At 42.3% G+C, this 24,813-nt stretch overlaps 1 protein-coding gene across 1 annotated transcript in view; it reads right to left on the reverse strand.

Annotated features, from left to right (window-relative positions):
• Positions 1-1,659: 1,659 nt before the first annotated feature.
• The window catches only part of CEP112 (centrosomal protein 112kDa), a 176,094-nt gene continuing 152,940 nt past the window's right edge, over positions 1,660-24,813 (reverse strand). Inside the window, exons 23-26 of the mRNA XM_009894772.1 lie at positions 19,695-19,784; positions 5,918-6,019; positions 3,465-3,529; positions 1,660-2,103 (exon numbers count right to left, since the gene is read on the reverse strand). Of these exons, the coding sequence (XP_009893074.1) occupies positions 2,100-2,103; positions 3,465-3,529; positions 5,918-6,019; positions 19,695-19,784 (261 nt within the window). The 3' untranslated portion in view covers positions 1,660-2,099. The remainder of the gene's footprint in view (positions 2,104-3,464; positions 3,530-5,917; positions 6,020-19,694; positions 19,785-24,813) is intronic.

Consider the following 24,813-nt stretch of genomic DNA (forward strand, 5'->3'; position numbering starts at 1 on the left):
AAGAGCGTCCGTGTGTTTCTTTCTGGACATACGCCCCCTTACTGCTTTCAAAAGCACGATAACCACCCAGATACCATGCAAAACCACAACCAGAACAGCAGAATCAAAAATGCCTCATTTGCTTCACACATGAGAAGAGATTTCACTGTCCCAGCGTCTGCCGTCGGACACCGGGCAATATCCAGCGGGTAAATTCCGGCGCGCACAGCCTGCAGCTCTGTGAGCTCTTGGTCCTTCTCCCAAAGAGCCCAACCACCGCCGCTGCCGTGCACCTCTCTGAGTAAACACAGTTCATTTTACTGCCCGCAATTAACTAAATGCATCCTAACAAATTCCTCCTACTAAAACTCACCGTTGCCCCAGGCGAGGCTTTGTGGCACCTGCCGCGGCACCTCCTCCCTTATCAGAGTCGTGACAACCCCTTATCTATAATTAGAAGAATCACTTGTTGATTCAAGGAAGGTGGAAAACCTGCCCAGGCCCGGACCAGACTGACAATGAGCAAAGCACCCAGCAAATTTGGAGCCTGTAGTTGGCGCGGAGCTCCCTGCCGGCGCTGCCAGGAGGTGGGGGTGGATGGAGCCCAGCCCGCCAGAGCCTCTCCTCATTGATCTCCACGCCAGGCGGAGATAAGAGCGCAGCTGGCGAGCTGGGACTCCAGCCGTGTCCAGCCGCCGGCACTTGAGCGGTCAGGACCCTCCGAATTCTGCCTGGACCGCGGCACATTGAGTGCCGGTGCCACCGGGGTGAGGGAGGAGAAGTGGCCGTCCCCGTCAGCAGCGATACGGAGGGTTTGGCTGCTGCTGCCAGTGCCACAGCTGGACTCAGAAGACAGGAATTTCTGGCCCCCTCTCAAGCACTCAGACCAGTAACTGTGCCTTGATATGAACGCCGCTGGCAGGATGGTGACTAGGGGAAAAAAAAAAGCTATTCTTGTGTTCAGCATATCTAAATTTACAGATTACCAATGTACTAATGTACACTCCGGCTCAGGGATGGCCAGGCGATAAGGACACCTCCCCATGCCTGGGAGGCAGAGCCAGCTACCAGGAGGACTCCCTGTCCAGGTCCTTCAGCTTTCCACCGCTGCTCAAACCTCATCCTGCAAACCCTCGGGAATCTGCTTAGGTTCCCAGGATCATCCAAGGGAGGCTGCGTACACTCACACAGAATCAAGGCCGTATCGGTTACAACTCTTTTTCAATAACACCCCATAACTCTGTTATCAGTAGATGACAAAGGACTTCCCTGTGACCGGCGTACGCAACCCCAGTGATTGATTTATATGCGATTAACCGGCAACGGTGGCTGCATTTGTCATCATAGAATGGTTTAGGTTGGAAGGGACCTTGAAAATCACCCAGTCCCACCCCCTGCCCTGGGCAGGGCCACCTCCCACCAGCCCAGGTTGCTCCAAGCCCCGTCCAACCTGGCCTTGAACACCTCCAGGGATGGGGCAGCCACAGCTTCTCGGGGCAACCTGCCCCAGGGGCTCACCAACCATCACAGTCTTTTCATTCTTGCTACAAGATTTTTCCTTGACACACAGCACGACATATTTTCCCAGTTAACAAAGCCATATAAAACTCTCATATGCACCGTGGCTACTTAGGTGAGTGAGATGCCCAAGCAGGACAAGAATGTCAAAACAAAATAGTACAAAATAATATTATTTTAATATTATGTAAACACACGGACACAAAACAATGTCAAAATATGTTAAAATATTTTGGACAATAATAATAGAAAATGGGATTTTCTTCATGTATAAAAGTGAAAAGAATGGTACTGGGAAGTAATAACAAAAATATTAGTAGAGTAAACTCTACTTGCTCGGTAATCAAGCTCGGCACGGAGTCAAACACACAGTATATTGAAAGCGTAAGTCTGTAATAAGATGATTAAAAAAAATAATGGAAGGAAGATAGAACTAAAAACATGCTGGCACGAGTGACGGATGTGTTTTCATGAACTTCATTACATTTTATGTGCTAACAAAACAGCCACAGATCTTTGCATTTTAATTTACAAGAGCCAAATCTTCAAACCTATTCAAAGTAGTCCATTTGGCAGTCAAAGAAATCCATCGGCTCCGGCAGCTACCTGAAAAGGAAGAGATTCTCATTAGTTATATCTTATTATTTTTACTATAAAAAGACAACCAGGGTCGGCTGCGGTGCACGGCGGCGAGCGGTGCTGTGTCGGGTGTTGGGGAGCAGGCAGGGGAGGAGCCCCCGAGGAGCTCCATCACATCTGTGGCCACCAGCATGGCTGGGTGTAAAGCAGTGGAAAGAGCTATTTCAGCGATTAAGGGTCAGGTAAATGCTAACAGAAAGTTTCGGGTTTAGTCTTGGAAAAAAGATCTGGTCAGGAGGAAAATTTCCCTGAACAGAAGCAGCACAAAAGCTTCTCCACGTCTACGAGGAAAGGCGGTGGCAGCCCGGTCAGGAGAGGAGCCGCCATGTGCCGCACTGGCCCTGTCCCTGCCCTGTCCCCCAGCGGGACACGGCTGGGGCTCCTTCCACTCCCAGCGTTTCGCTCATTTGTGGCCTGGCCTGACCTAGTAGTCTGTGATTATGCATCTTTTTCAACAGCCATTTTCCTAACTGGGAAGACAGTAATTCAGAATCCATTTGAGACAAAAGGCATCCCTTGGAAATGCTCCTGCTGCTACTGGAGAGAGTCTAGAGACTACATTACAGCTTTATATTTATCTAACAGTTACCTACGCTGGACATATTACCAAGAATCTGTGACGTTTTCAGTTTCCAGTTAGCTTTAGCTAATTCTCATTAGCAAAAAGTTTAAGATCAATATTTTCAGACAACTTGCACGCTGTCGCCATTTTTACAAATGTTGAAATCTCTTACAAACTTCTACACAATTTTTACAAGCACACATTCCTATTTGCAGCAAGCCTCAGGTGAGATACGCAAGCATCATCAAAGTCTATAAATCCAAAGGAGCTGGAGTGGCTTTCCGAGGAAGTTTCCTTTTACTCACCTCTCCATGTGAATCACTTACTCTAAGGGCACGGCAAGGCTTTTTATTGCCGCAGCACTTGCTATAATTTATATTGGAGGGTGTAAACGTCTGAAAAAAAAAGCTCAGGCTCATGAAGATCCGGTACTTTGAAGATGCGATCTGTAATATTCTGCATTGCATCATTGTTTTCTATCTTAAAAGGGGGTGGCATCACCGCAGAGCTGCAGCTGTGCACCGAGCCACTGTCTCATCACGAACGTCGAGGCAAAGCCCAGACTTGCAATGCACCTGCGAGTTCTCTAATCTTGCTCTAATAGTACTGACTCAGCACTGGGAAAATTCTCAGACGCTTGTTTACTGAAAATAAGGATCTTTCAAAACGGCAACCATATTTGAGTGTTTTAATTAAGCCGTAAAACTTCAATAACTGGGATCCACAGGTGTGAAATGGTACAAATTGATCAAAGATAATCACGTACCTTCTGGCGTGGTATGTGTTCAGCTCTTCCTGGAGGACAGAGGCTCTTTTCTGCAGAATATTTACCTGCAAAACACATCTCACATGAAAATGGGGTACAAAATTCTAATTAATAAATTTGCGCTTGTTTCATAAAAGGCGTTTTTCTCATCTATTCTGCCTAAACAAAATGCAATTACACTTCAGCTGCATACTAGAATTAATACTTGATGGAAGATCGTTAGCACGGCTTCCCTGGCGCCGCTCCAGCTGCACGCTCTCTACTCCTTTAGGAACGGAGTCAAAACAGATTTTCAACTCAGCCGGTGGTACCCTGTGGGTCACGCGAGGGCCTGGGAGCTCCCGTTCCGCTCCCAGCTCCCATGCGCAGCCTGCGCCCTCAGCCCTGCGCTATCGCTCCTGCGATGGAGGTACTCACCTGTTCTTGAAGTGCATGAAGATTAACGTTTATTAATACGCTGTGGCCGCTTTTGGACGCCTCACCAAGAGCAGACAGTTGGGCAGCGTACTTCATATTTAGCAACGTTTTTAGAAAACTTTGCCCAAGCCTCAAGTATTTTCTTTTTTTGTTGTTGTTTATTTTTATCACCGCTCAGTACTTTTACCCAGCCTATCCTCTTCATCCTCCTCCAACAATAAATAATCCTGACAGGTGCAGAGATTCCACTGCCCTTCTTGTCTGATGTTTTCAAACAGGAATTTCAACAATTTTCAAAGCTCAGGACACCTGTGCTTCAGAAAGAGCTCTGCTACTGAGTGGTCTGCGACGGCAGCGTACCGCTGGAAATACAGCCAGCAGCTATGTATTTCTGGGATAGCACCCAGGTTTTAGTGTGTGTACTTATTTTTACTCTTTTGAAATGCTGCTGCCGCTTACAGAAGCCCTGCAGGTGGATATCAGATTCTACTTCTTTTTTTTTTTTTTTTTTCCCTAACTCATTAAAAGGTGCGGTATTCTTATATTAGCTCCAGAGTAATGCTTCCTACCAGACGGTGCTAATAATCAACACAGTTTAAAAATAGCTTTTTACTATCAACTGGAAATAGATTTCCCCAGTAGATCCTTAACTCTTTATTTCCCGCAACTATTTTAATAAGGAAGGGCATCACTTCCATTAGGTATCCCCTGATATGTACACAGAGTGTTTACAACACAGTGTTGAAATTGTGTCACTCCGAGCACATAGGAATATGAAAGTTTCCCCTATGAAAATGTCTTACTTCTACTAAAGGCACACTTTGCCAGGGAAAGTGTCTCATGCATAGCAAAAAATGCTCATGCATTGTAAAGAAGGAAAAAAAAAAGGGAAAAAAAGCAAATACATTAAATTCCCAACCACGTCCATAGAGAGAGATCGCACAGGACAAATGGAGAGTTTGTAGATCTGTAATTGCTTGAAAAATGGTCCTGAAAATTGGTATAGGGAGTGCGTTGGTATCAAGCTTAAACTTGTATGCGGTGTCCTCAGGGCTTTTGCTCTGCCCGGAGCCCGTGGGCCGCTCTGAGTCACCAGCATCGCCCTCTCATTTCTTCCCTCCAGCCCAGGACAGATCCCACTCCTTCCCAGCCCGCTGAAATGCACAGTCCTGCACTGGGCACATGCAAACACTGGCAGCGTTTCCATGGATTACCATTATTCCACATCTATGATCGCTCCTCTTTATTGCTATTTATGCTTCCTCGTGTGAGTTCAGGCAACGAGGACATTTTGTTTTCTTCCAGCTCCTGATATACCGAATAGGACAGTATCAAATAACTTCTGCGGGAACCACATACAAGAAACACACTCAATTCATTAGTAATTCACTATTTAAATTCATTAGTAATTCCCTAATTACAATGACATTTTGATATTTATTTCAATTAGCCAGTTTCACAGCCTATTTCATATAAATAATATTGATTCTGTATTATTCTAGATGAGCTAGTATTTTGCAACGTTAAAAACAAAGCAGTTACAGAAGTCTATTAGAGCCTCTTTATATTGGAAAAAGATCATTTGGACTACTATCTTAAAAGAAATGTCCCATTTGCTTTATTATACAGGCTGAAAGAAAACAAAATGTTTTCTCATTCTCTTCTGCACCCTTTACATGCATCCTTTAAATGATTCCTTCAGGAGAAACAGGGTAAGGAAGGTGAGAGATAACTGTCTGCTATATATGAGAGGTAGAGAAAAAAAACCCCTAATACTGAATACAGCATAATTTCTACTTTCAATTGCCATCCGAAGCAAAATCTGGGATCAAGAGACACAATATGGTCATTCTCAAGGTGAGGAAACTGGAGGAGAAAAGCCTTGTGAACGGTGGCTGAGTCATAAGCGTGAGCCCTGCCATCATTTGGTTTTGAGACTTGTTCAGTGTTTTTGGCCACATTTTAGATGATCATAATTTCTTGTCTAGAAGAGATAGTTTTCATCCAGTCCAAAAAGTTGAAAAAGAGGAATTTACCTGAGATTTCAAAGATACAATGGTGTTTTCAAGTTCCTGTCTCATAGATGCTGGCATCAGACCTTTAAGTGTGGTTTCATATTCTTGTCGTATATGGGTAATCTGTAACAGAATAAACAGAAATTTATATGTAGATGGATGCTCTTGGAAGACAGAAAGTGATTTTTTTGCTTCTTTTGCCTAAACTGGAGTCCAAGTGAACTCAGAATTGGGATATCAAGGAAAAGGGAAGGAGAGAGGAGAAAGATCAGCAAAGACCCGTGAAGAGCAAAAGAGATAAAAAAGAGGAAGGAAGGAAAAAGAAAACATAAGAATAAAGAATATATGGAGAGGAGGAAAAAAACAATGAAAAGGAAACAGTGATGTTGGGACATGGTCTGAAGAAGCAATAATCATTGCTAAATCTACCTCAATAGAGCATTCATACAGACATACACTTTGCAAATTGATAGTCAGAATTTCCTTTTTGTCTTTGGTGGGATCTGAAGCAGGTCAGTAGAGGGATATTTGCCCCTTACTCCCTTAGCCAAGGTAAATTACTGTTTCCCAAGATTTTTTTTACAAAATTTCTCAACTTCTAAGTGCTTTTAAGGCATTTTTAATTTATTTATTGCGCAACTGTTTTTCATTGCACTTTGTGTCTTCCTCAACTTCATTGATGCTATGGGACTTCCAACAAATAGGTTTGAGTATCTTAGATGTTACGAGGTCAGATGTTCACACCAAAATGATTACTTCTAAAGGAGGACATTTGAGTCCATAACCTTATTCAACAGATGCTGAGCACACAGTACAGTGACAAAGCAATGATAAATGAAGATAGATCAGCGGAAAGGCTCGTGCTTTGCATCTCTCCGGTGAGGCTGTATTTGCCGAATCTTGACCCAGGAAAAGGACGGAGAGTCTGGTTCAGCTCCGTCCACCGAGTCGCACAGGACTGCTCGCACACCAAACTACTTGGTTGAATCAGGGCCTCACATCTGTACTTAACTCCCAATAGGATTAACCGCTTAATTCAAATTAAGCAAGTACTTAGGTGTTTTTCTGGATTAGCAGCTGAATATGTAAATAAAGGATGAAAGGGAATCAATATCAGATTAACTTATAAAGTATCTTTAAACTTTCAAATTGAATCTTTTTCGCAATGATTTACACGCTAACGCCATTTTGTGCTAATTTTGTTTTAGTTACCAAATTGCTTAAATCTTCCATTGCGACCACAAATCGAAACCTCAGTCTTACATCTCCGAGTTACAACTGCCAGCTCCCAGCTCGCAAGGAGCGCACACCCTCAAACGCGTGAGAACCCAACACAAAGTTCACTGCAAGATGTGCCAATTACCACCTTTCGGAAAAAGCAGGTCACGCAAAATACACAATTATTGCATTATGCACATATGCACAATACAATTATCAATACAAAAGGCATAAAACAATCTGATGAAACTTTAGGAAAATTCTCGCTATGAGTCATTCCAACACGCAGAAGAAATCTCCAAATCTCTATGCAAATAGGCAATTAGAGGCTTTCCTTGTGAGCTGCAAGTAAGTGATGCCACTATGCAAATCTAACGAAAAAAAAAACAACGGTGAGACAGGAAACCTTGTTTGAACTCTGCTTGTATATAAGCCGGTGATCAAAATTGATGTTTTTGAAAGTTACTCCAATAAATTTGTGCCACTATTTCTATAAAGGCTTACAATGCTATGCAGAGGTGCTTTGCCAGGATAAATATTTTCTGAGCCAACAGCTCATTTGGGTGGGGACCTGGATAGATCAGGAACATATATTTTAGTTAATTCAACGTGTTACATTTGTTCTTGGTGAGACGGGAGCAGAAACGGGCAGCTAGAACAGCACAATGCTTTTATTTCCTAAATTTTGAATAATAAAAGATCTATTTCACGATTAATAGGATCTGGATGATGGATCACCTTGCCGATACGTTCGGGTGACCCAACCAGCACAGAAACTCCATCGCAGGGGCCTGACTCCCACTCAAGCTCTGCGTTTACAGGTGATGCAGATGTCAGGAGCTGCGCCAGGACTGGGATGTAACTCACTACCCCATGACCCAACCGTGCCTACGGAGCATCCAGGACTCGCACCAGCTCCCGCAGGTGCCGAAGCACACAGCAAGAGCCCCTTATAATAATTTTTCCTAGAGGAAAGTCAAGCAAGTTTCCCTGCAAGTGGATGCAACAGAAATTTTAATACAGCTCTGTGAGTGAAATAATAATGTTCTAATTGTGCAACAGTCTTCTTTCAACCAGGTCACCGGTTGTAATAGTTTAATCTATAAATGTCCTCTAAAGACGCGCTTTCACAACGCCGTTAATGTTTGCTATTAACTCTGCAAAGCAGCAAGGGCATTGTTCCCTTTTGACAAAGGTGTTTCTTGGAAAATCAGGAAGAAATACATACTGTGCTTTAAAGTACAGATATATATTACTGGCTCGGCTGAAAATGGAGAAAGAAAATGAGAAACAAGCCCTGGTAGCTGAAATACGGCTTGGGGCTGATTTCTTACTCTATTTCAGAGAGAAGACATGCACATTTTTTGCAGTGAAAACTGTTCTTTGGGATACAACTGCCATTTGTTTGTTTGCTAAGACAAAATATGTTACTTTCAACTGTGCTCACCAACAATTGCATCACAATAAGATGAAAATAAGATCCCAGCTGTTTCCTGTGCTATTATGATAAACAACATGCTGATATTTTTGGCTGAAATGACTATCAAGGTTTATTGACCCAAGAGATTAAAATAGTGCATGGCAAAAATCTGAATCACTTCTTACAACTGAAAAATGACATACAGTGTGCTAATGTATACTAATTTTAATGGGGGAAGGGTTTTATTTTTCAACACTTATTTTTAACCAATGAAAGCTATGTCTGCAGGGATTTTTTTGTGTGTGTGTGCCTTAAAGGCTTTTTTGTTCTTTTATAGCCTCAAGCTGCCTCCCTAGGATCCACAAATACTGTGTCTCCTCTTGCACTCTTGAGAGATGTTTAAAATTGCAATTCTTCAGCCCTCAGGAGGGCTTTAGTCTGCTGGATGAGGATAGCTCTATTTCATTTACCGTTGTGTTCATTTTTCTTCAATCCTGAGAAAGTGGGGGTTTTTTTTGCAAATTCATTTTGCTGAGTTGATTTAATCCATGAACCCCCAGGAAGGTTTTATAGCTTTTAATATTAAGCTGCCACACTGGTCTTTGTTTATTCAGGTTGGTGGCTAACATATGAGGTTTAAAGTTGTGCCATCAATCATCTTTGGTGTCAGCAGAAACAACTGAAAGCTGAAGTTGCCACGCGTAGCTCATATATGCTTAGTCACACGATAAACGAGAAAAAAGAGACAAATATTCACACAGTTATACAAAGTGATGGAAAAAGCAGGGAAGTTATAATTTCACAGACTACCATGAGATCTCGTCACAGTTGGGCATTGACCATTCTCAAAAGAGATGAAAGTTGGTTTTGATGCCCAGAAGAGAAATATCCAACACCGCTCTTTCCAAACCAAGCAGTCAGGCCTGGCCCGACGCTTTTCAGTAGAGTAAGACAAGTTTCAGTTTTACTACTTCAAGGAGCCTTCAGGTGGCACAAGGCAGTTTTGCAGCTACTCATTATTTCTGAGAGCTCCCGAAGGATGTTTGTGGCGCTGGGTTAGAAGCAGAAGGGAGCACAGGACTGATGAGTTCCATCGGCACTTGGCCGCACCGCAGCCACTCTCCTTCCTTTTTGAAAGAAAAAACTTAAGCATATCCAGGAGAAATACAGTGCTTTCAAGATGACCAGATGCATTTTAGTCCACATGCTAACAGCATGCAAAGCAGAGGATATTCTGCTTCTCTTTTATATTTTGCTATACAGCCACAACCACGCCGTATCTTTCTTGGGCTTCTGAGAGCCAGCTCTCCCCTTCTTACTTCTGAGAGGTCCGTGATGCTGAGTTTATCATCCAGAACACCCCAGCCCTGGTGCAAAATCCCCATCTCATTAAAAAAAAAAATTAATTAAAAAACCAAAACCAAATGCAACCTTCTCCAGATCTCCCAATTGTAAATTACTTGATTTGAACCAGAGGAGCATAAGGAAAATGCAAAAGAAACTCTGAAGCGGACATTGCCAAAGCAAATGAAGGGACAATAGAAGAGTTGTTCAAGTTCCTTTAAAATAAAATAAATCTTGTTTTGAAGGGCATGGAGTTAGCATTTTGTTTATGTCAGATAAGAATCAAAAGGCAGTTCACTTAACTAAGGTGTTGTGGTTTTTTATTATCTTGATTTCTGCCTGTTTATAATATTTGTGAAGGATAATAGTTCCATGTGTGCCAGGAAATACTAGGATAGTGACCAAATTAGGATCATATAATTATTATCAAGTTTTCTCCACATTTCAGGGGGAGTAAGATGAGAAAAGTAATTTCCCGTCTCGCACAAATGCTTTCCTGCATTATTTAAACAATAGTATGTTACAATGCTATTTAAAAGAGAATTCCCTTTAAAAAGGTTATGCATCTGTTCTTCAATACACATCTCTGACAGAAGACGTGAAAGATCTGCTGTAATAAATCTGAAGACAAGTTAGGGTACCAAAAAGGTAAAAGTAACTCCTTCAGCCTTAGGCAAATAATTTAATCTCAGACTGAAGTCTCACTCTAAATGAGGATAATAATAATAATAATAATAATAATAATATTGCATAGGTCAACTTCATTCAGGTGGTGTGAAGATTGCCGAAGTAATTTTCTGAAAGCACTTTGAAAAGGGCAAGCAAAGGACAAATTACTTCGATGCCACCCCAATTAAAAAAAAAAAACACCAACCAACAAAAAACCAAACAATAACCCAAAGAAAGTCAAAATAATGATTAATCGCAGGTCATTTGCATTCTCTCTAATTGCAGTGACTCCTCCTCTGCTTCTCAGCACTCCTGACCTCCAAGTGAGCACAGCTCCACTCCCACAAAACTGCCACGAGTCTCTATGTGCCCCTTCCTCCATCGGCTGGCCCAGGGAATGCCGGGCAATGTCTATAATGGAGGAACCAAACCTACCAAAATCTGCAATTTCCTTACATTTCAGATCTTTCAGGGTTCTGTCGTAAGAGAATATTTAATTAGAGCTTGAAATCTTCTCCAGCAATTCTTCCTAAGAAAGAGTCAGGTGATGTATCTATTTTTTTTCAATGAAGAACGAGGCCTGAACATTTCTCTTTTCACAGTATAATAAAATACGAATATCCGCTGCTTTTTAGTCCACATCCTCTCTTATTTCAGGCAGTGGGAATTTCTATTCTTACTATGCAACGTACGTTGAAATATGGTTCTTCCAGATTTAGAGAAAGAGAATGCAATTTGATACAAATGTTCTCAAGTTCTTAAGAAAAGTAATGAACGCTATAAATTGCATGAATTTGGCTCAGCCGAAAACAGTAACCAAGCAAGATCAGCTGAGCAAGTTATTTTGTCAAGTGTACACCATGTTGTTCTCCACTGAGAAAATACTGCTGGAGAACCTCCTCTGTTCTGACAGTTTCAATAAAACATAAATTGGTGGCATAGCTTTCCTCTTTGTTTTTCTGTCTGTAGCTAGTAAACCATCGGAGCGTCCAAAACATTTTTGCCTTGTTGTTTTACTAACCCGCGGGGACCTCCAGTTCTGCCGGGCTGCTCGCTCCACACTGAGCTTTCTGCTTTAAATCGTTGTTTGTTTTTTTTTTTTCCCCCCAACCTGCATCCAAGAAGCCTTATTACTTCGGTGGCTTGTATTTCGATATCTTTCTTTTCTTAACCAAGATCTCCCACCTGGAAAATCCTGCTTGTAGTTAAGCAATACAAGTCTATATAATTCAGAGCCGCAAAGGAAGGGAAGGCAGGCAAAGCCTTTTTTTTTTTTTAAAAAAAAAAACACCAGTGGGCTGCATATGGCAAGAACAGCATTCTTGGGATTACGCGAGTTGGAGAGGAATAAAAGCTTTCACTGTCAACACCATAGAACAACCAGGAATGTTGCGGCTTGAAAATTCGCGCTGTTCTCTCAGCCTCCCCCTCTCCAGGGCACCGCTATTGTTCCAGCTGGGGTTTGGAGGATCCCCCATTTCTTGTCCCCTCCTTCCAAACGACTCATCGCAGATGCCATCTTTGTCCCCGAGCGCTGTTTTCCCTCAGCCCTCGTCGCTGCCGCCCTTCCAGCGGCCGGATCGGTCGTTACGGCAGCAGGAGGGTCCTGCCCTGCGCGGGGGGCTCGGCCACGGCTCACATCCCCCGACCGGGAGAGGCAGAACCTCAACCAGCCCAGCGCTAACCAGCACCGCTGGGCCACAGCTGGAAACACATGGTGCTCATTTCTGGCTCTGTCGGTTCCTAATACTTTATCAAGATAATTAAGTCTGAAATAAAGCTATAAGCATCTTCGACACCACCACTGGAATGTATTTATGGATTTCAGTTTTCCATTCTGGCACGTGTCACCTTCTAGATAATCCTTTCCATCCCGGGGTGGTTCAGCACGTGAAGGTTTCGGTGTCTGATATGTGGAGGCGCTGAGTGCTCGCTAACGACAGGGAGAGCTGACGAAGCCCAGCAGCACGCAGGATGAGGCTCAGTATTTTCACGCCAACTGTGTGAACAAGCAAATCGTTGTAGATAATAATCAGAAGTTACTTTTACTATTACTATTTCCCCTCTTTCAAGAAGAAGAACCTAATCAGCATCTCAACTGGAAAAGCAGCCGCCCAGTTCCCAAAGCATCCCGGTGGGTCAGAGTCTGCTCGGCTGTGGGCACGGGGGAGGACGGGCGGTGCAGGACACGGCCACCGCAGCGCTTCCCGGGTGGACATCCCATCGGTGGCATCTTGTGCTGATTAAATTGCAAACAAAATAATACTTTAGAATTTAAATTATGTTAAAGATCACCACAAAGCTGACCTTGTTCAGCCCTTTTTAGCTCCAGCCAGACACCTCATCGCCTAGAAAAAATGAATGGGACAGTTCGTTAATTGAGCATGCATCGCTGAGAGCCCACGCTGGAGATGAGCTGTCTCTGCTCTTCTCTTCTGCCATCCAACTGGCTCTTCTGTGCATTGACATTTCTTCTTTTTTTTTTTTTTTTTTAAATTCCCCGCATTAAATACCAGCATCATTGTCCCTTGTAGTCCTACTTTAAACACTTCTGAAAGAACAAAATTCCCCTAATTGATAATACGCAAGCAAACCACATTCTAAAATGATGTACTGCTCTCTTAAAAGAAAGATCTCTTTCTCATTCACTACTATTTAAGACAAAGAGCTAGAAAACTGACATTTTAAAATACTCTCTAATTCCTGCATGCCGGCATATGCTTCTATTCTTTTCTGGTAAAAAATCTCTTTTTCCTTTTGACTATTTGTTCTGTAGTTTTTGTTTTACTGTCTTTCTCCAGCTGGCCACTTCGTTCCAATAAATCATTCTGTTCTATGAAGTAGGTATATAGTTGTGTATTTTCCAGTTGTGTCTGATTACCAAAGCTAACATTTGATCATTGGCTTCCACACGTACATCATCATCATCTACCTCTTTTCCCTTTGACGGTTGCACAGTTGGCGAGAGCTTTCTCTCCCGCAGTTCCTGCCATATGGAGCTCCTGGGAACTTTCAACTCCATTGATTTCCAGCTCCTTTCAAATCCCACCTGCAAATCTGTTTTTCTGTGCTTGAAGCTCAGCTTCTATCTCCTTCTGCTAATCTGAAACTGTGTGCTACACAGTATTACTTACTATATTCTGTTTAATTCTGCATTCCTTCCATGGCAGGCCATTAAAGAAAAGGCTATACAAAATATAAAATATGTCCAATGCCAAGTTATGATTTATTCTAACAATCTCAGTCTTAATTAAAAATTGGGGGGCACTTTTTGTATAAAAGTGATTAATTAATATATCAACAGAATTGTATGTATGGTAGGCACTAGCCAATGAAAAAGTCATAGAATTGGGCTCCAAATAATGTCAGTAGTCATTTTACAGTACCTTTGTCAACATTGCTGTACACCTATAGGGGCACCTATATCCATGAAAGGTCCCTTATAGAGATATAACCAGAACCAGTCTGATTCTTCCCCCACAGCCTCTACGGGGAAGTCTGAAAAGAGAACAGCACACGAAGAACTGGATGTCTGTACGCCAAAGAGCCTGACCAGCACACTCTCGCTTACGTCAGATTCTTCACTGCTCATATGTGGCTCTCCAACATCTTCTTTTCAATAAAAACATTTTAAACTTGAAATTAGTTCGCCATAAGTAGTTAGAAAAGAAATCTGTGCTGTCTGCAGACGTTGAACCAGCAGATTTCCAGGTGCCAGCCTGGGGGGAGCTATGCCACCCTGGCTGTCTGTCTCCTACATTTTTCACTAGCTATATACATATATGGAATGCTTTATGGGAGGAAACCAGCTTAAGTCTGCAGTACCCTCCGGACCCCAGTGCTCGGGGTGTCAGCAGAGCGATGGGTGGACTGGGGAAGGATGCAGAACTGCGGGAAAACAAGTGCTCTTCAGACACAGCCTCTCTGCTCCGTGCTGGTCACACACCAAAACTGCAGGAACTATTTTCATGTGACAATATTTGGTGTCGCTGTCCTTGAAAGTCCCCGTGGAACCTTCTTTCAGACTCTCCCTTCCTCTCCTTGGTGCCAGCGCTGCCCGCCCGAGGGGTTAACGCCGGGTCCGCAGGCAGGGACGACGCAGGGGCTGCTCGCTGGGAATCATTCCTGGGGTTAAGATCATCCAAATCCGGATTCAGGTTCCCATTTCTGCGGGAGCAGCAACGGGTCTCTGGGGGGAAGAATTCTGGAAGCGTTTCAGTGATGTGGGTTGAAGCAACCAGAGCAAACGGCGGAAGTTCATCAGCGGCTCCAGTGTGCGCCGACCGTTCGTTCCTCAGTCTCCAAAGCGCTCCTCCGCTCGGCAAGACAAAGGCTGCCGAAATCCTCCTCACCTGCAGCTGGCCCACAAAGCAAACTTTCATTTTAAAATACTTAACCTAGAGCTTATTACCCTGACTTTGGATGACTCTAACGTGTTCTGAGACAGACAACCCTTCGAGAAAGTCCGGAAATCCGCGGCAGGAGCCCCGGCAGCGCTGCCGGGCTTTCGCGGTTATCTGGGGCGCCTGAGCTGAAAGTCCCCTACGAGGAGAGAGGCATCGGAGCGACCTTCCTGCAGCGGCTCACCCACCTCCCGACGGGGGAAACTGCTGCTTCCACCTGTTTCTTCCTGAGTGTATACACAGGGCAGGATGGTGGAAGTGAAGGCAAAGATTTTCTGTGAATGATGGCACTTAAAACTCTGTGATATCTTTAAAACTGCATCTGAAAAGAATTATGGACCAAACCCCCTAAACTAAAGGGATATTAACATTACTCAGGTGTTCCAGCCATCGGTACAAAGAAATGCGTGGGACACAGACGCTGGACATAGGCATCCGCTGCTCGTCTCTGCCTCGCCGATCCTTCCCTCCCGGCGCCACAAAGCTGCAGGCGGCAGCGCGATTCCCGTCCAGGAGAAGGTGTGGCAAATGTTAGAAGTTCTCCGTGCTACACAGCAACTAAAATTTCAGAACGATGCATCACAGCATTCGTCTGAGAACAAATATATTTAGTTGGCATGGAAACAGCGAGTTAGGTTGAATGCGGTAAATATCCAACAGTCATAAAAAATTGAGCAAGTCAGAATAATAACATTAAAAATGAAAACTCGCTGAATGCTTTTGAATCATAGCTGTTTTACAATTATCACTCCCGTTTTCATTTGAACATGAGCGAAATCCACTTAACAAACTAAGCTGTTCCATTTTATTCCAAATACTTCTACAACATCCTTATTCTGATAACTCCTTTCTCCCTTTTTTATAATCTATTTGAGAAAAAAGAAATTAAAGGGCTGGAAATCTACATCGGTATTCTCCTTCATTTCCTCAGTAATATTCATGAATTGAACATAATTGATTTTCTGTCTTCAGAGAATCTCTCTCCTTTAAGACTCTATTTGTGACTTGACAGCTCGGAGGAGTACTCCTATAGTTTGAGTATCTATAGTGTTGCTGCTTCAGTTGTTTGCGAACATGAGGAACTTTTTTTCCTCTATTATGCCCAGTTAGAAATTTCACATCTACTCAATCCACCCCTATAGTCAAAAGCACTTAGAACAAGGAATGAAAAGAACATGCTTTTTTTTTTTTTTTTTCTGAAAAAATTATTGCATGTAATTCTTGAAAGAGAGATTTTTGGAGCTTTTTAGTACACTGACTTGGGGTGATTACCCTTACAAAAAGGAATTTTAAATGAAATGAGGCATTCTAAAGAAATCTAGGTAATAAAGCAAGATCATTACCATTAATTTTTATACAGGCCCCAATTCAGCAAAGTTTGTTGCACATGCCTAAATTCCCTGATTCATTAAGGCACACACTTAAGCTCTCAGTGGTGTGTGTCATTTTTAATTACACATTCACAGGATGTAAAGTCTGCTGTATGAACAATTCAGATTTTTTAGCTATGACTGACAACTGCACAAAGCCACACAACTCAAGAAAGAGAAACATTTTCAGTAGAATGAAAGATCTTTCTATCGGAAATCTTGTCTTACGTTAGATCTAGGCATGTATCGGAGACAACCACCTGATGGGCTACAAGAGTATATGATACAGGAATACAACCTCAACGGGATTAGTTGATGGGAAGCCGGTTCCCAGAGTTACACAGTACTGAGATACACGAAACTTCAGCATTGCTCTGAATGGAAAAGGTTTGGACACACCCAAATTTCCTAGGGACCTTCCCAGACCGTTTTAACTGTCCTGGGACTACAGATCAAAAAGCCCTACACATAAAAACCTGTATATTAAGTGTGAGTTACACTTTATTTACTGCTAGCTTGCCACTTGCCATGAACACAATTACGTATGTCTCAAGTAGGTGGACATCTAACTTTTGAAGGAAACACCCAGCATTTTGACTTGAAGAAAGACGACACAGCTCTGAGGCTCCAATCAAGAAGCGCCGTGTTACTGAACACACGGACCATTGTCCCAGAAAACCATGCTTAGCGGAGACGGGACAACCTATGCAAAAGACAAAAATTATTTAGGTTAGTCAAAGTGGGAGAAGTTCCCCAGCACTTTGGCCAAGCGTACGTTCCTCTGGATTGGGACTCGTCATTCAGATGCTGTCGCCATACTGCACCGCTGATGAAACAGCACAGATACAACGCGATTGCATCTACTCACGCTGTACAGAGGATCGAAAAAGTAAACAGGAGTAAACACAAGTTCATACAAGAAAGTAAAGTATTGGAATGAAAAAGGGCCATAAAAACAACAGCTCATCTTCAACTGCAGCGCCGCGCTCTCCTCTAGACAGCTCAGGGCTTGCCACCAGAGTCCTCCCAATGCATTCCCCTTATTTACAGGATAGTTTGTCTCCATCTTTCGGGATAATTATAATAAAGAAAGGTTAACTCTGTGTAATCACCAGAGGTTATTGTAACAAAGAGTTAAGCTTTGTGGATCTGTCAGTCACTCTTAGAGACCGAAGAGTTATAAGGACATTGCACTGCAAAAGAGACAAACATGGAGCACCAAGATACCACCCAACAAGCCATAACGAGAAACAGCTTTTTATTTTTAATTAAAAGCACAACAAAATGTTTTTTCATGTCTCATTCATTTGTTTGTTGTTGTTATAGAATCAAAACACAAGATTTTTTCTTTTAATGAAAAACAGAAGCTGTTTAACCCTCTCTCCTCCTTATTTATAGACATGTGAAAACTCAGAAAAGTGGCCTTTGTAATAGCGCCAGTGCAAATTTTGATGTTTTATGCAGTTCTGATTCAGACAATATTTGGTAAAAGTGGAAAGCAAGTTCTAAGTTACTGCCTTAAATATTTCAACTCCCTGATCGGCACATGAGTCGTTAGCTACTGTCAATACTTGATGAACATGTTTACAGGTAGCCTGGCCAAGACATAATAACAACTGGAAATATGTCAGAGCTGTCATTTTTCCATTTTTCTCCTGGACAGATGAGCATAACTAATGGATTAACCAGTCACAGAGAAGACACGCTAACAACTTTCAAAATGTTTGTCTGCAAAATAGACCAAAGCCACCTAAACAGAAACATCCTTGGTGGCTCCAGCTTCGTCAGTAAGTCCCAAGAGGGGAATGGCAGACACGAGTCTGCCAACGAATGCAGATATGAGCATTAGTATAATCACAGAATCACAGAATGGTTTAGGTTGGAAAGGACCTTGAAGATCATCAAGTTCCACCAAGTCTGCTAACATAGTGCCACCTCGCAGGAAAAGGTCTAAGCTGGATGGTGCAGCGTCATTTAAATAACATTTCTGTTCCATTTATACTGGGGAACGGGACATTGCCAGCTGGGCTAGTCCTTCATTAGTTGAGAGGGTACAGGACAGTCCTGTAGGTTGGTTTGGACCAGGTGCTCATGTATGAGAAAACCCTGAAGGCAGAAAGGGGGGACCATCCTCTGACTTTGCACGTCTTGCCTTCCACATTTCACAAGTGATTTTTTGTTTCTTCTTCCGGATCCTCTCTCTCAAAACGGGCAAGAAAAAAAAGCTAAATGGCAGCGGCAAAGATTAAAGAAAAAAAAATTTAAATAAAGCAATGTGGAAGAGGACTCTGACAGCGCGCAGGCCAGTGCCCTTCCCTGGGAGGGACAACCATGCACCAAATAGCTAATGTCCCTTCTGCTTTTCCAGGCGACTCTTTGAAGCCAAAACACAATGCCTGGAGGCCAACTCACTCATGGCACCAAATTCCTCCGCTAAGGGTGACCCCAGCCAGGTTTGGGAGGCAGAGGGGGAGGAGAGCAGAACCGCCACTTGCCAGCTCCATTGAGAGGAAATACGGGAACAGAAACACCAAGAGTGAATGAAGGCTCCCACGTGCAAGTAGGATGACAACGACTGGGGAAAAAATACTTGAAATTAACGATTATTACTCTTCTAGAACCACCCCAACTTACTATGCCTGCAGGTATAGATTTAGAAATGCTTTATATATCCTATATGTTACGAATACTGTTTACTCAGCACCAAATAAAGTTCTCGAATGCTGCAAGAACTGATTTGTACTAGAAATCTGTAAATTCGTATGTGCTTCAGATACACACCAGCTGTATATTTTCCTGAATACTTCAATTTAATACAGTTTGAATGCACATCATTGACTTTCCGTTCCAATGCCAGTCTGTAAGCTACATACACTCTCTTGCTCGAAGCACACTAAAACTCTGATTTCACTGAAAGTGTCCAGAATAATTTTAGCACTATTAATCATATGGAACTGTTTACAGACAACACGCTGGGACAATGAATGCAGAAAATCAGGAATAAAGATTATTTTTAGCTCAGTTATTGTCCAATTATCATTCTCTTCATACAAGCCGTTAAACAACAGGTTAGAATAGTCTCAGAAGCCTCTATTAAAACAGCATAGTCAGTTCAAAATAAATGCACCATTTAACAGCTAGAATAGTTGAAATACCAACTTGAAATAGAGAGCATGAGATAAGTATTTGCCTGTAGGGTTCAGACAGTTTAATTCTCTTTTATTACCAAAAAAAAACCCAGAAAAGAAAGCTAGCTGAAAATTTTGCAGGAAAATATGTGCTTTTGCTTTGAAGCAAGATACTATTTTTAAACATCGACCCTCCTTGCCCAAGGGAAGAAGACGGGGAGGGGGGGACGCAACAGCACCCAGTACCTGCTCATGGGCCTCCAGCTCGCCGAGGTGCAGCTTCTTCTCTGCAGCCTGCGCCTGATTGCGGTAACTTTCCACTTCATCTTTTAAGGCCTGAAACAATACCAACGGGTGCAAAACACACGTGAGAAACACAGGACGGCAGAAAAACTTACAGGTAATGTCATTAAATGAGCTGATTAGGAAAGCGCAGTGTCAGTACAGCTCTTCAGCTGCAGTTGGTTCCAGCCGTACGTGACAGACCCAGTTTGGCCCCCTGTGTCGAGCAGAGTCCTTCTGCACAGGTTGCACCACTGATTGAACAGGAGTCCTTAAATCTTAGCTGTTCTATCTTACTATAGGCTACAGGTATTCGTACTGAAAAATTAATAAATGCCCTCAAAGACTGAGAGGGAAACGGAAACGTTGCAAGTGCAATAATCGCCCTTGCAATTGCGCATGTCTCAGATTCTTCTTATCGTCTTATTTGTACAATCTGCGCTTCCTATGAACACTTTCGCAGTGTACCAATAACTTTTCCTTTAAGCCAGAAGAATAACCCTCTCTCTGGAAAACCATGTCTGGAATTTGCAGCGAAAATGTATTCCATATTACTGAAACGGGATGCTCGCCGAGAGGAGGGGCTCCCCTCCTGCCCTCGAGTCAAGTCTAGCATGTGATCTACAAATGAAGTATAAATGGCAATAAAGAAAAGGAATATTATGATCATGTCACTTTACCACAACTATCCAGTCTTTATTTGGTTCAGAAATAATCGCTTCTAAATCAAGCTCATAAAATGCATTGACAAATTTATTTTGTCATTATTGTTCTTCGTATATATTTATTTTTATTACGGCAGTCCCTCCGAGCCTTGATCTTTTTGTTATACGCTTAACAAAAGAACAGTCATGCCCCAAGGAACTGATAGTCTATGTTATTTCTAACAGATACACACCAAACAAACAATACAAAGTTTCAAAGATTTTTTTTTTTAAAGTTTCCTAGTCATTGTTGAATGTTTGAATACACACTTAACATTTACTTACACATTTACCAAAAGCTTAACTGTGTTGTCAGCTTGAATAAAGGCATTGTTAACTGCAAGTGCTGACTTGAAGCAAAGTGCACAATGTGGATGTTAGATTGACATCAACACAGAGGCGGCCGTGGCAGCAGAAAGGGAATATTTTGAGTTATCTTTTGTATGCAAGGAAATGGGGGCATTGCTACCCATCAGCTGAAAAGCGCGGCGCAGAGTTGGGGATGGACCTGGGAAGGGACTCGCGCTGCAAACACGCCATAAATGACAGCGAAGGCTCCTCCAGGGTTGGGTTTTAAAAAACAGAGCTGCACAGAGACGGTCTGCAGAGCACCCCGGAACGGGGAGACCGAGGAGGCCATGGACCCTTCGCGCTTTGCAGAACACACGACACAGCTTTTCCTTCCTCCAAGTAGAATACCCGTACGTAAACCAGGATCAGTAAAAGTACTCGCAGTGCAAAGATTTAACAGAAAAAAACCCTTGCTCTTTTCCACAGCACTGAAATACTGTACTCTCAAATCATTTACAGGATAAAATTGCTATTGAGATAAGATAAGAGGACTACTTATGATAGATCTTGCACATTGTTTTGAAGTGATGCCAGGCATTAACTTTAAAGTCTTCTAGCTATAAGACTACTACATGTTCCCATGCCAAAAAATTTAACCAGACCCAAGCATGAACTTCAAATCTGCCCAGGGACTTTTATGCTATCACCGCTTCTGAGAAATGTTGAAATCCAGACTTTGAATATATAACCGGTCTTCAATACTCAACAAGTCTCGCAGTACCAGGAATTTGCATTAATATAATGAAATATATGTGTGAATTGTAGGCTTTTTGTTTTCTTTTTGTAAGCTAAAATACAAACAAGCATACTTTGATTTAAAAACTAAAGTGTAGGAAAGTAATAAGGAGCAGGGCCATTCCACGTCTCAGAAAGATCACCAAAGACCCAATTAATTTGACAGAAGTCCTGCCATAACTCTAAAGTGTCCACACATGACCAGCACGGGATGACTCTCGGGAACATTCACAGAGCACGTTTTGGATAAATTACAAAGTATGACCCATCTTCTCCTGCTATTTCCTTGTGATCAGCTTCTACAGTCCAAAAAGCTCCGCATGGTGAAAAATATGGAGGGGGGAAACCTCGCTACACATCAGCCGTCCTGCCTGGACTCCCTCCTTGTGCCCGAGAGCAAGTCACACTCTGTGACAGAACTTTGAAGATGGTCACGAGATAGCACGTCTGCACGTACACATACGAATGTATATGTATAGATATGTACATATCTGTCGCAGAGAACAGACCTCTACCACACTCCATCCCCCAAATCTGCAAGTACTGAATACAAAACAGGATCTCAAATTGCTCCTGGTGGAGACAGCAACCGCGTGGTGGCGAAGAAGAGAATCGGTGCACTGCTGTTTCCTTCCCGAATTTCTCCATTTTTACTTTTCTTATTTACAACAGACAAACCTATTTTGCAGAACATAAAATAAGAGGTTCCTTTAAATCTGAGGGTTTGCAATGCATCTTAAAGTAACTTAATTGGGGAAATTCAGATGACGCATGGTCTTTGTTAGGTCCACCTACTCGAGATAGTGTTTGCCAGCGTGGAGCGCACACATTTGGTTTCATTAAGAGAGCAGACAATGACTTAAATATAATTTAGAAATCAGGTATTTCTACTATAGCGCATGAGTGTAGCAAACTGTTAAGTCTTATAATTATCTGTCCATCAATTGTCCAAACCAAAATATACTGTATGAGTTTACAGACTTTTCCAATCACATTGTAACTGACTGTTGGCACGTTTTGTGTTGGGATGGCAGAAAAAAAGACTAACTCCTCTGATCAGTCACCAACACCTCTAACTTGACCATTTTTGGCTTGTTGGTCTGTGGCACACCAGTTCTCCTACCGGTCACTTTGTGGAACCTGGTTTTGTGTATGAAGGATGTTCCATGAGTAATTAATATTCATTTGGGTACTTCAGCTTTCCTGGCAGCACAAGGACAAAAAAGTAAAATCAAAAGATCAGTATTTGATCAAAGCCATGCCAAAAAAAGAGTAACATCAAAATCTCATGGTTGCTGTAGATTCTTGCATACGATTGGATCTTAAAATTGTAATTAGAAGTAAGCAAGTTTGTTACCCATGATTTTAATTTTCTAGGAGGATTCATGATGGATGTCACGAATAATGTTCCTTTTTGAAGACCACACTGAAAATTCTCTCGATCGTCAAAAAGCTTCATAAGGACTGGCCGGAGCCTGAACGCTGATAGCTGTTTCTGAAGCTACGCAGTACCCTCAAATCTTTTGCTGTATCTAACAGAGAAGCTTTTGTCACGCAGAATACTCTTAAAAACAGCAGAGGACTTACCCCAGGTACACCACAGAACATCCTTGTAAAATTAAACAATGGGGTTTGTTTTGTTTAGAAACGCAGTTTTTATTCTACAGCTTCAAAGTGTCAGATTTTGCCCAAAGAGTAACACAGTTTATGTTTAATAACTGCTGAGATGAAGAAATAGGGATAAAAAAATTTAAAAATGGGCCAATTTTTAAGTGTCAGAGGCTTTCTTCCCTGAGTGGAAAACAAAGCCTAACTTATTTAGTTAATTTTTTCCAGGTACAGAATTAATCCCTGTCCCTCAGCTTTGCTAAGTTGACTGACATCACTGTTAGAGACAGTATTTTTTTTTCAGTTAAACCGGCTTTCAAATGCCATGTAAACATGTTTGCTGTTGAAAGTCTACACCATACCTGACCTTGGAAGTGCTTTGTGTTGGCCTGAGAACAAAGAAATGAAATGTTTTGCTTTCCAGCCCAGATATCCTACACTTTGAAAAGCACTTAAAAATGTAAATGAGATAATAAGCTGTACTGCAACAATGTGGGTGAATTACAGCTGTATAAAAGGAACATTGATTTGATTTATTTGTAAAAATGGAAAGGATCCTAAAATAAAATTGTATTGTAAATGTTTTGGTCGCGTACAACATTGAGAGACGCAGGAAGGACGGAAGGGAAAAGTAATGGCTTTGAGACTACGCCACTGAAATATTACGGTCAGATTTTGGGACCTTCAAGTGGGGCTGGTGGACGAGTCCATCACTGTCACTGTGACGCCCGAAACGTTTGGGCACTGGCTGATATGAAAGGAGGAAGGAATATCCGAACTGCATTTCTGGGTAGGCACTTTTGTTCCCCCTGGTACTCTATTGTAGCTTGATTAGCCCCAGGAAAATGTTTAATGAAGTTAATTTCAACCGCAGCTCTGCTCAGGGTAACTTGGAGCCTGTTGGAGACACCGGAGTGTCACACGCGGCGGTAGTGCGGAGTTTGGCCCGTGTCCCTCGCAGAGATGCTGGGATGATGCGCGAGAGCGGAGGAGTTCAGCCTGACTTCTGGGTGCCAGACTGAGCCTGCAGCTGAGGGTTTGTTGTTTTTTTTAAAAAAAAAAACAAACCAACTTGTACAGCATATAGTTTGACAAGGAGCCATAGAGAGACAAAAAAGGTACGACGCCAGCATTACAAAATCCCTTTTCAAGGCAGGAATAAATTTTTGGCATTAGTTACAGGGCTTAATCTAAATCAACTAAAAGCTGGTAAGAGAAAGACTTCTAAGAATCACAGGAACAAGTATGAAATGGGAATATATGAAGGATTTAGTCTTTAATATATGAAAACTGATTTGATTATCCTTTAACCACAGCATATTTTAAAAAAGAAGCGTTGGATTCCCTGAAAGAAAATTCAGTTCTGGAAGAACTACATAAACAGAAATCATTATTATTTTTAATTACTTGGTATTGATTATTACTGTGAAGAGTCTGTCTTTACAAAGGTGTGATGTTTTGCTTCTTCAACCCGAAATAATTTCCTACTTTTGGCGTGTTCCTGAGAGCAGACAGGGCTCCATCCCCGCTCCCATGGCACCAGCGGCAAGGCTGGGATCACCAGGACTGATCTCTCTGGTACTGAGGGCTGAATAAATAAGTGACGCTTACAAGGAAAGGCAAATCTTCTAAAAAATGTTAAATACCAACGTATTCTCACTTTGCAACAAAAACTGTCAGCAGGA

Source organism: Charadrius vociferus, unplaced genomic scaffold (genome assembly GCF_000708025.1).
Source record: "Charadrius vociferus isolate BGI_N301 unplaced genomic scaffold, ASM70802v2 scaffold321, whole genome shotgun sequence".
Taxonomy (NCBI): Eukaryota; Metazoa; Chordata; class Aves; order Charadriiformes; family Charadriidae; genus Charadrius; species Charadrius vociferus.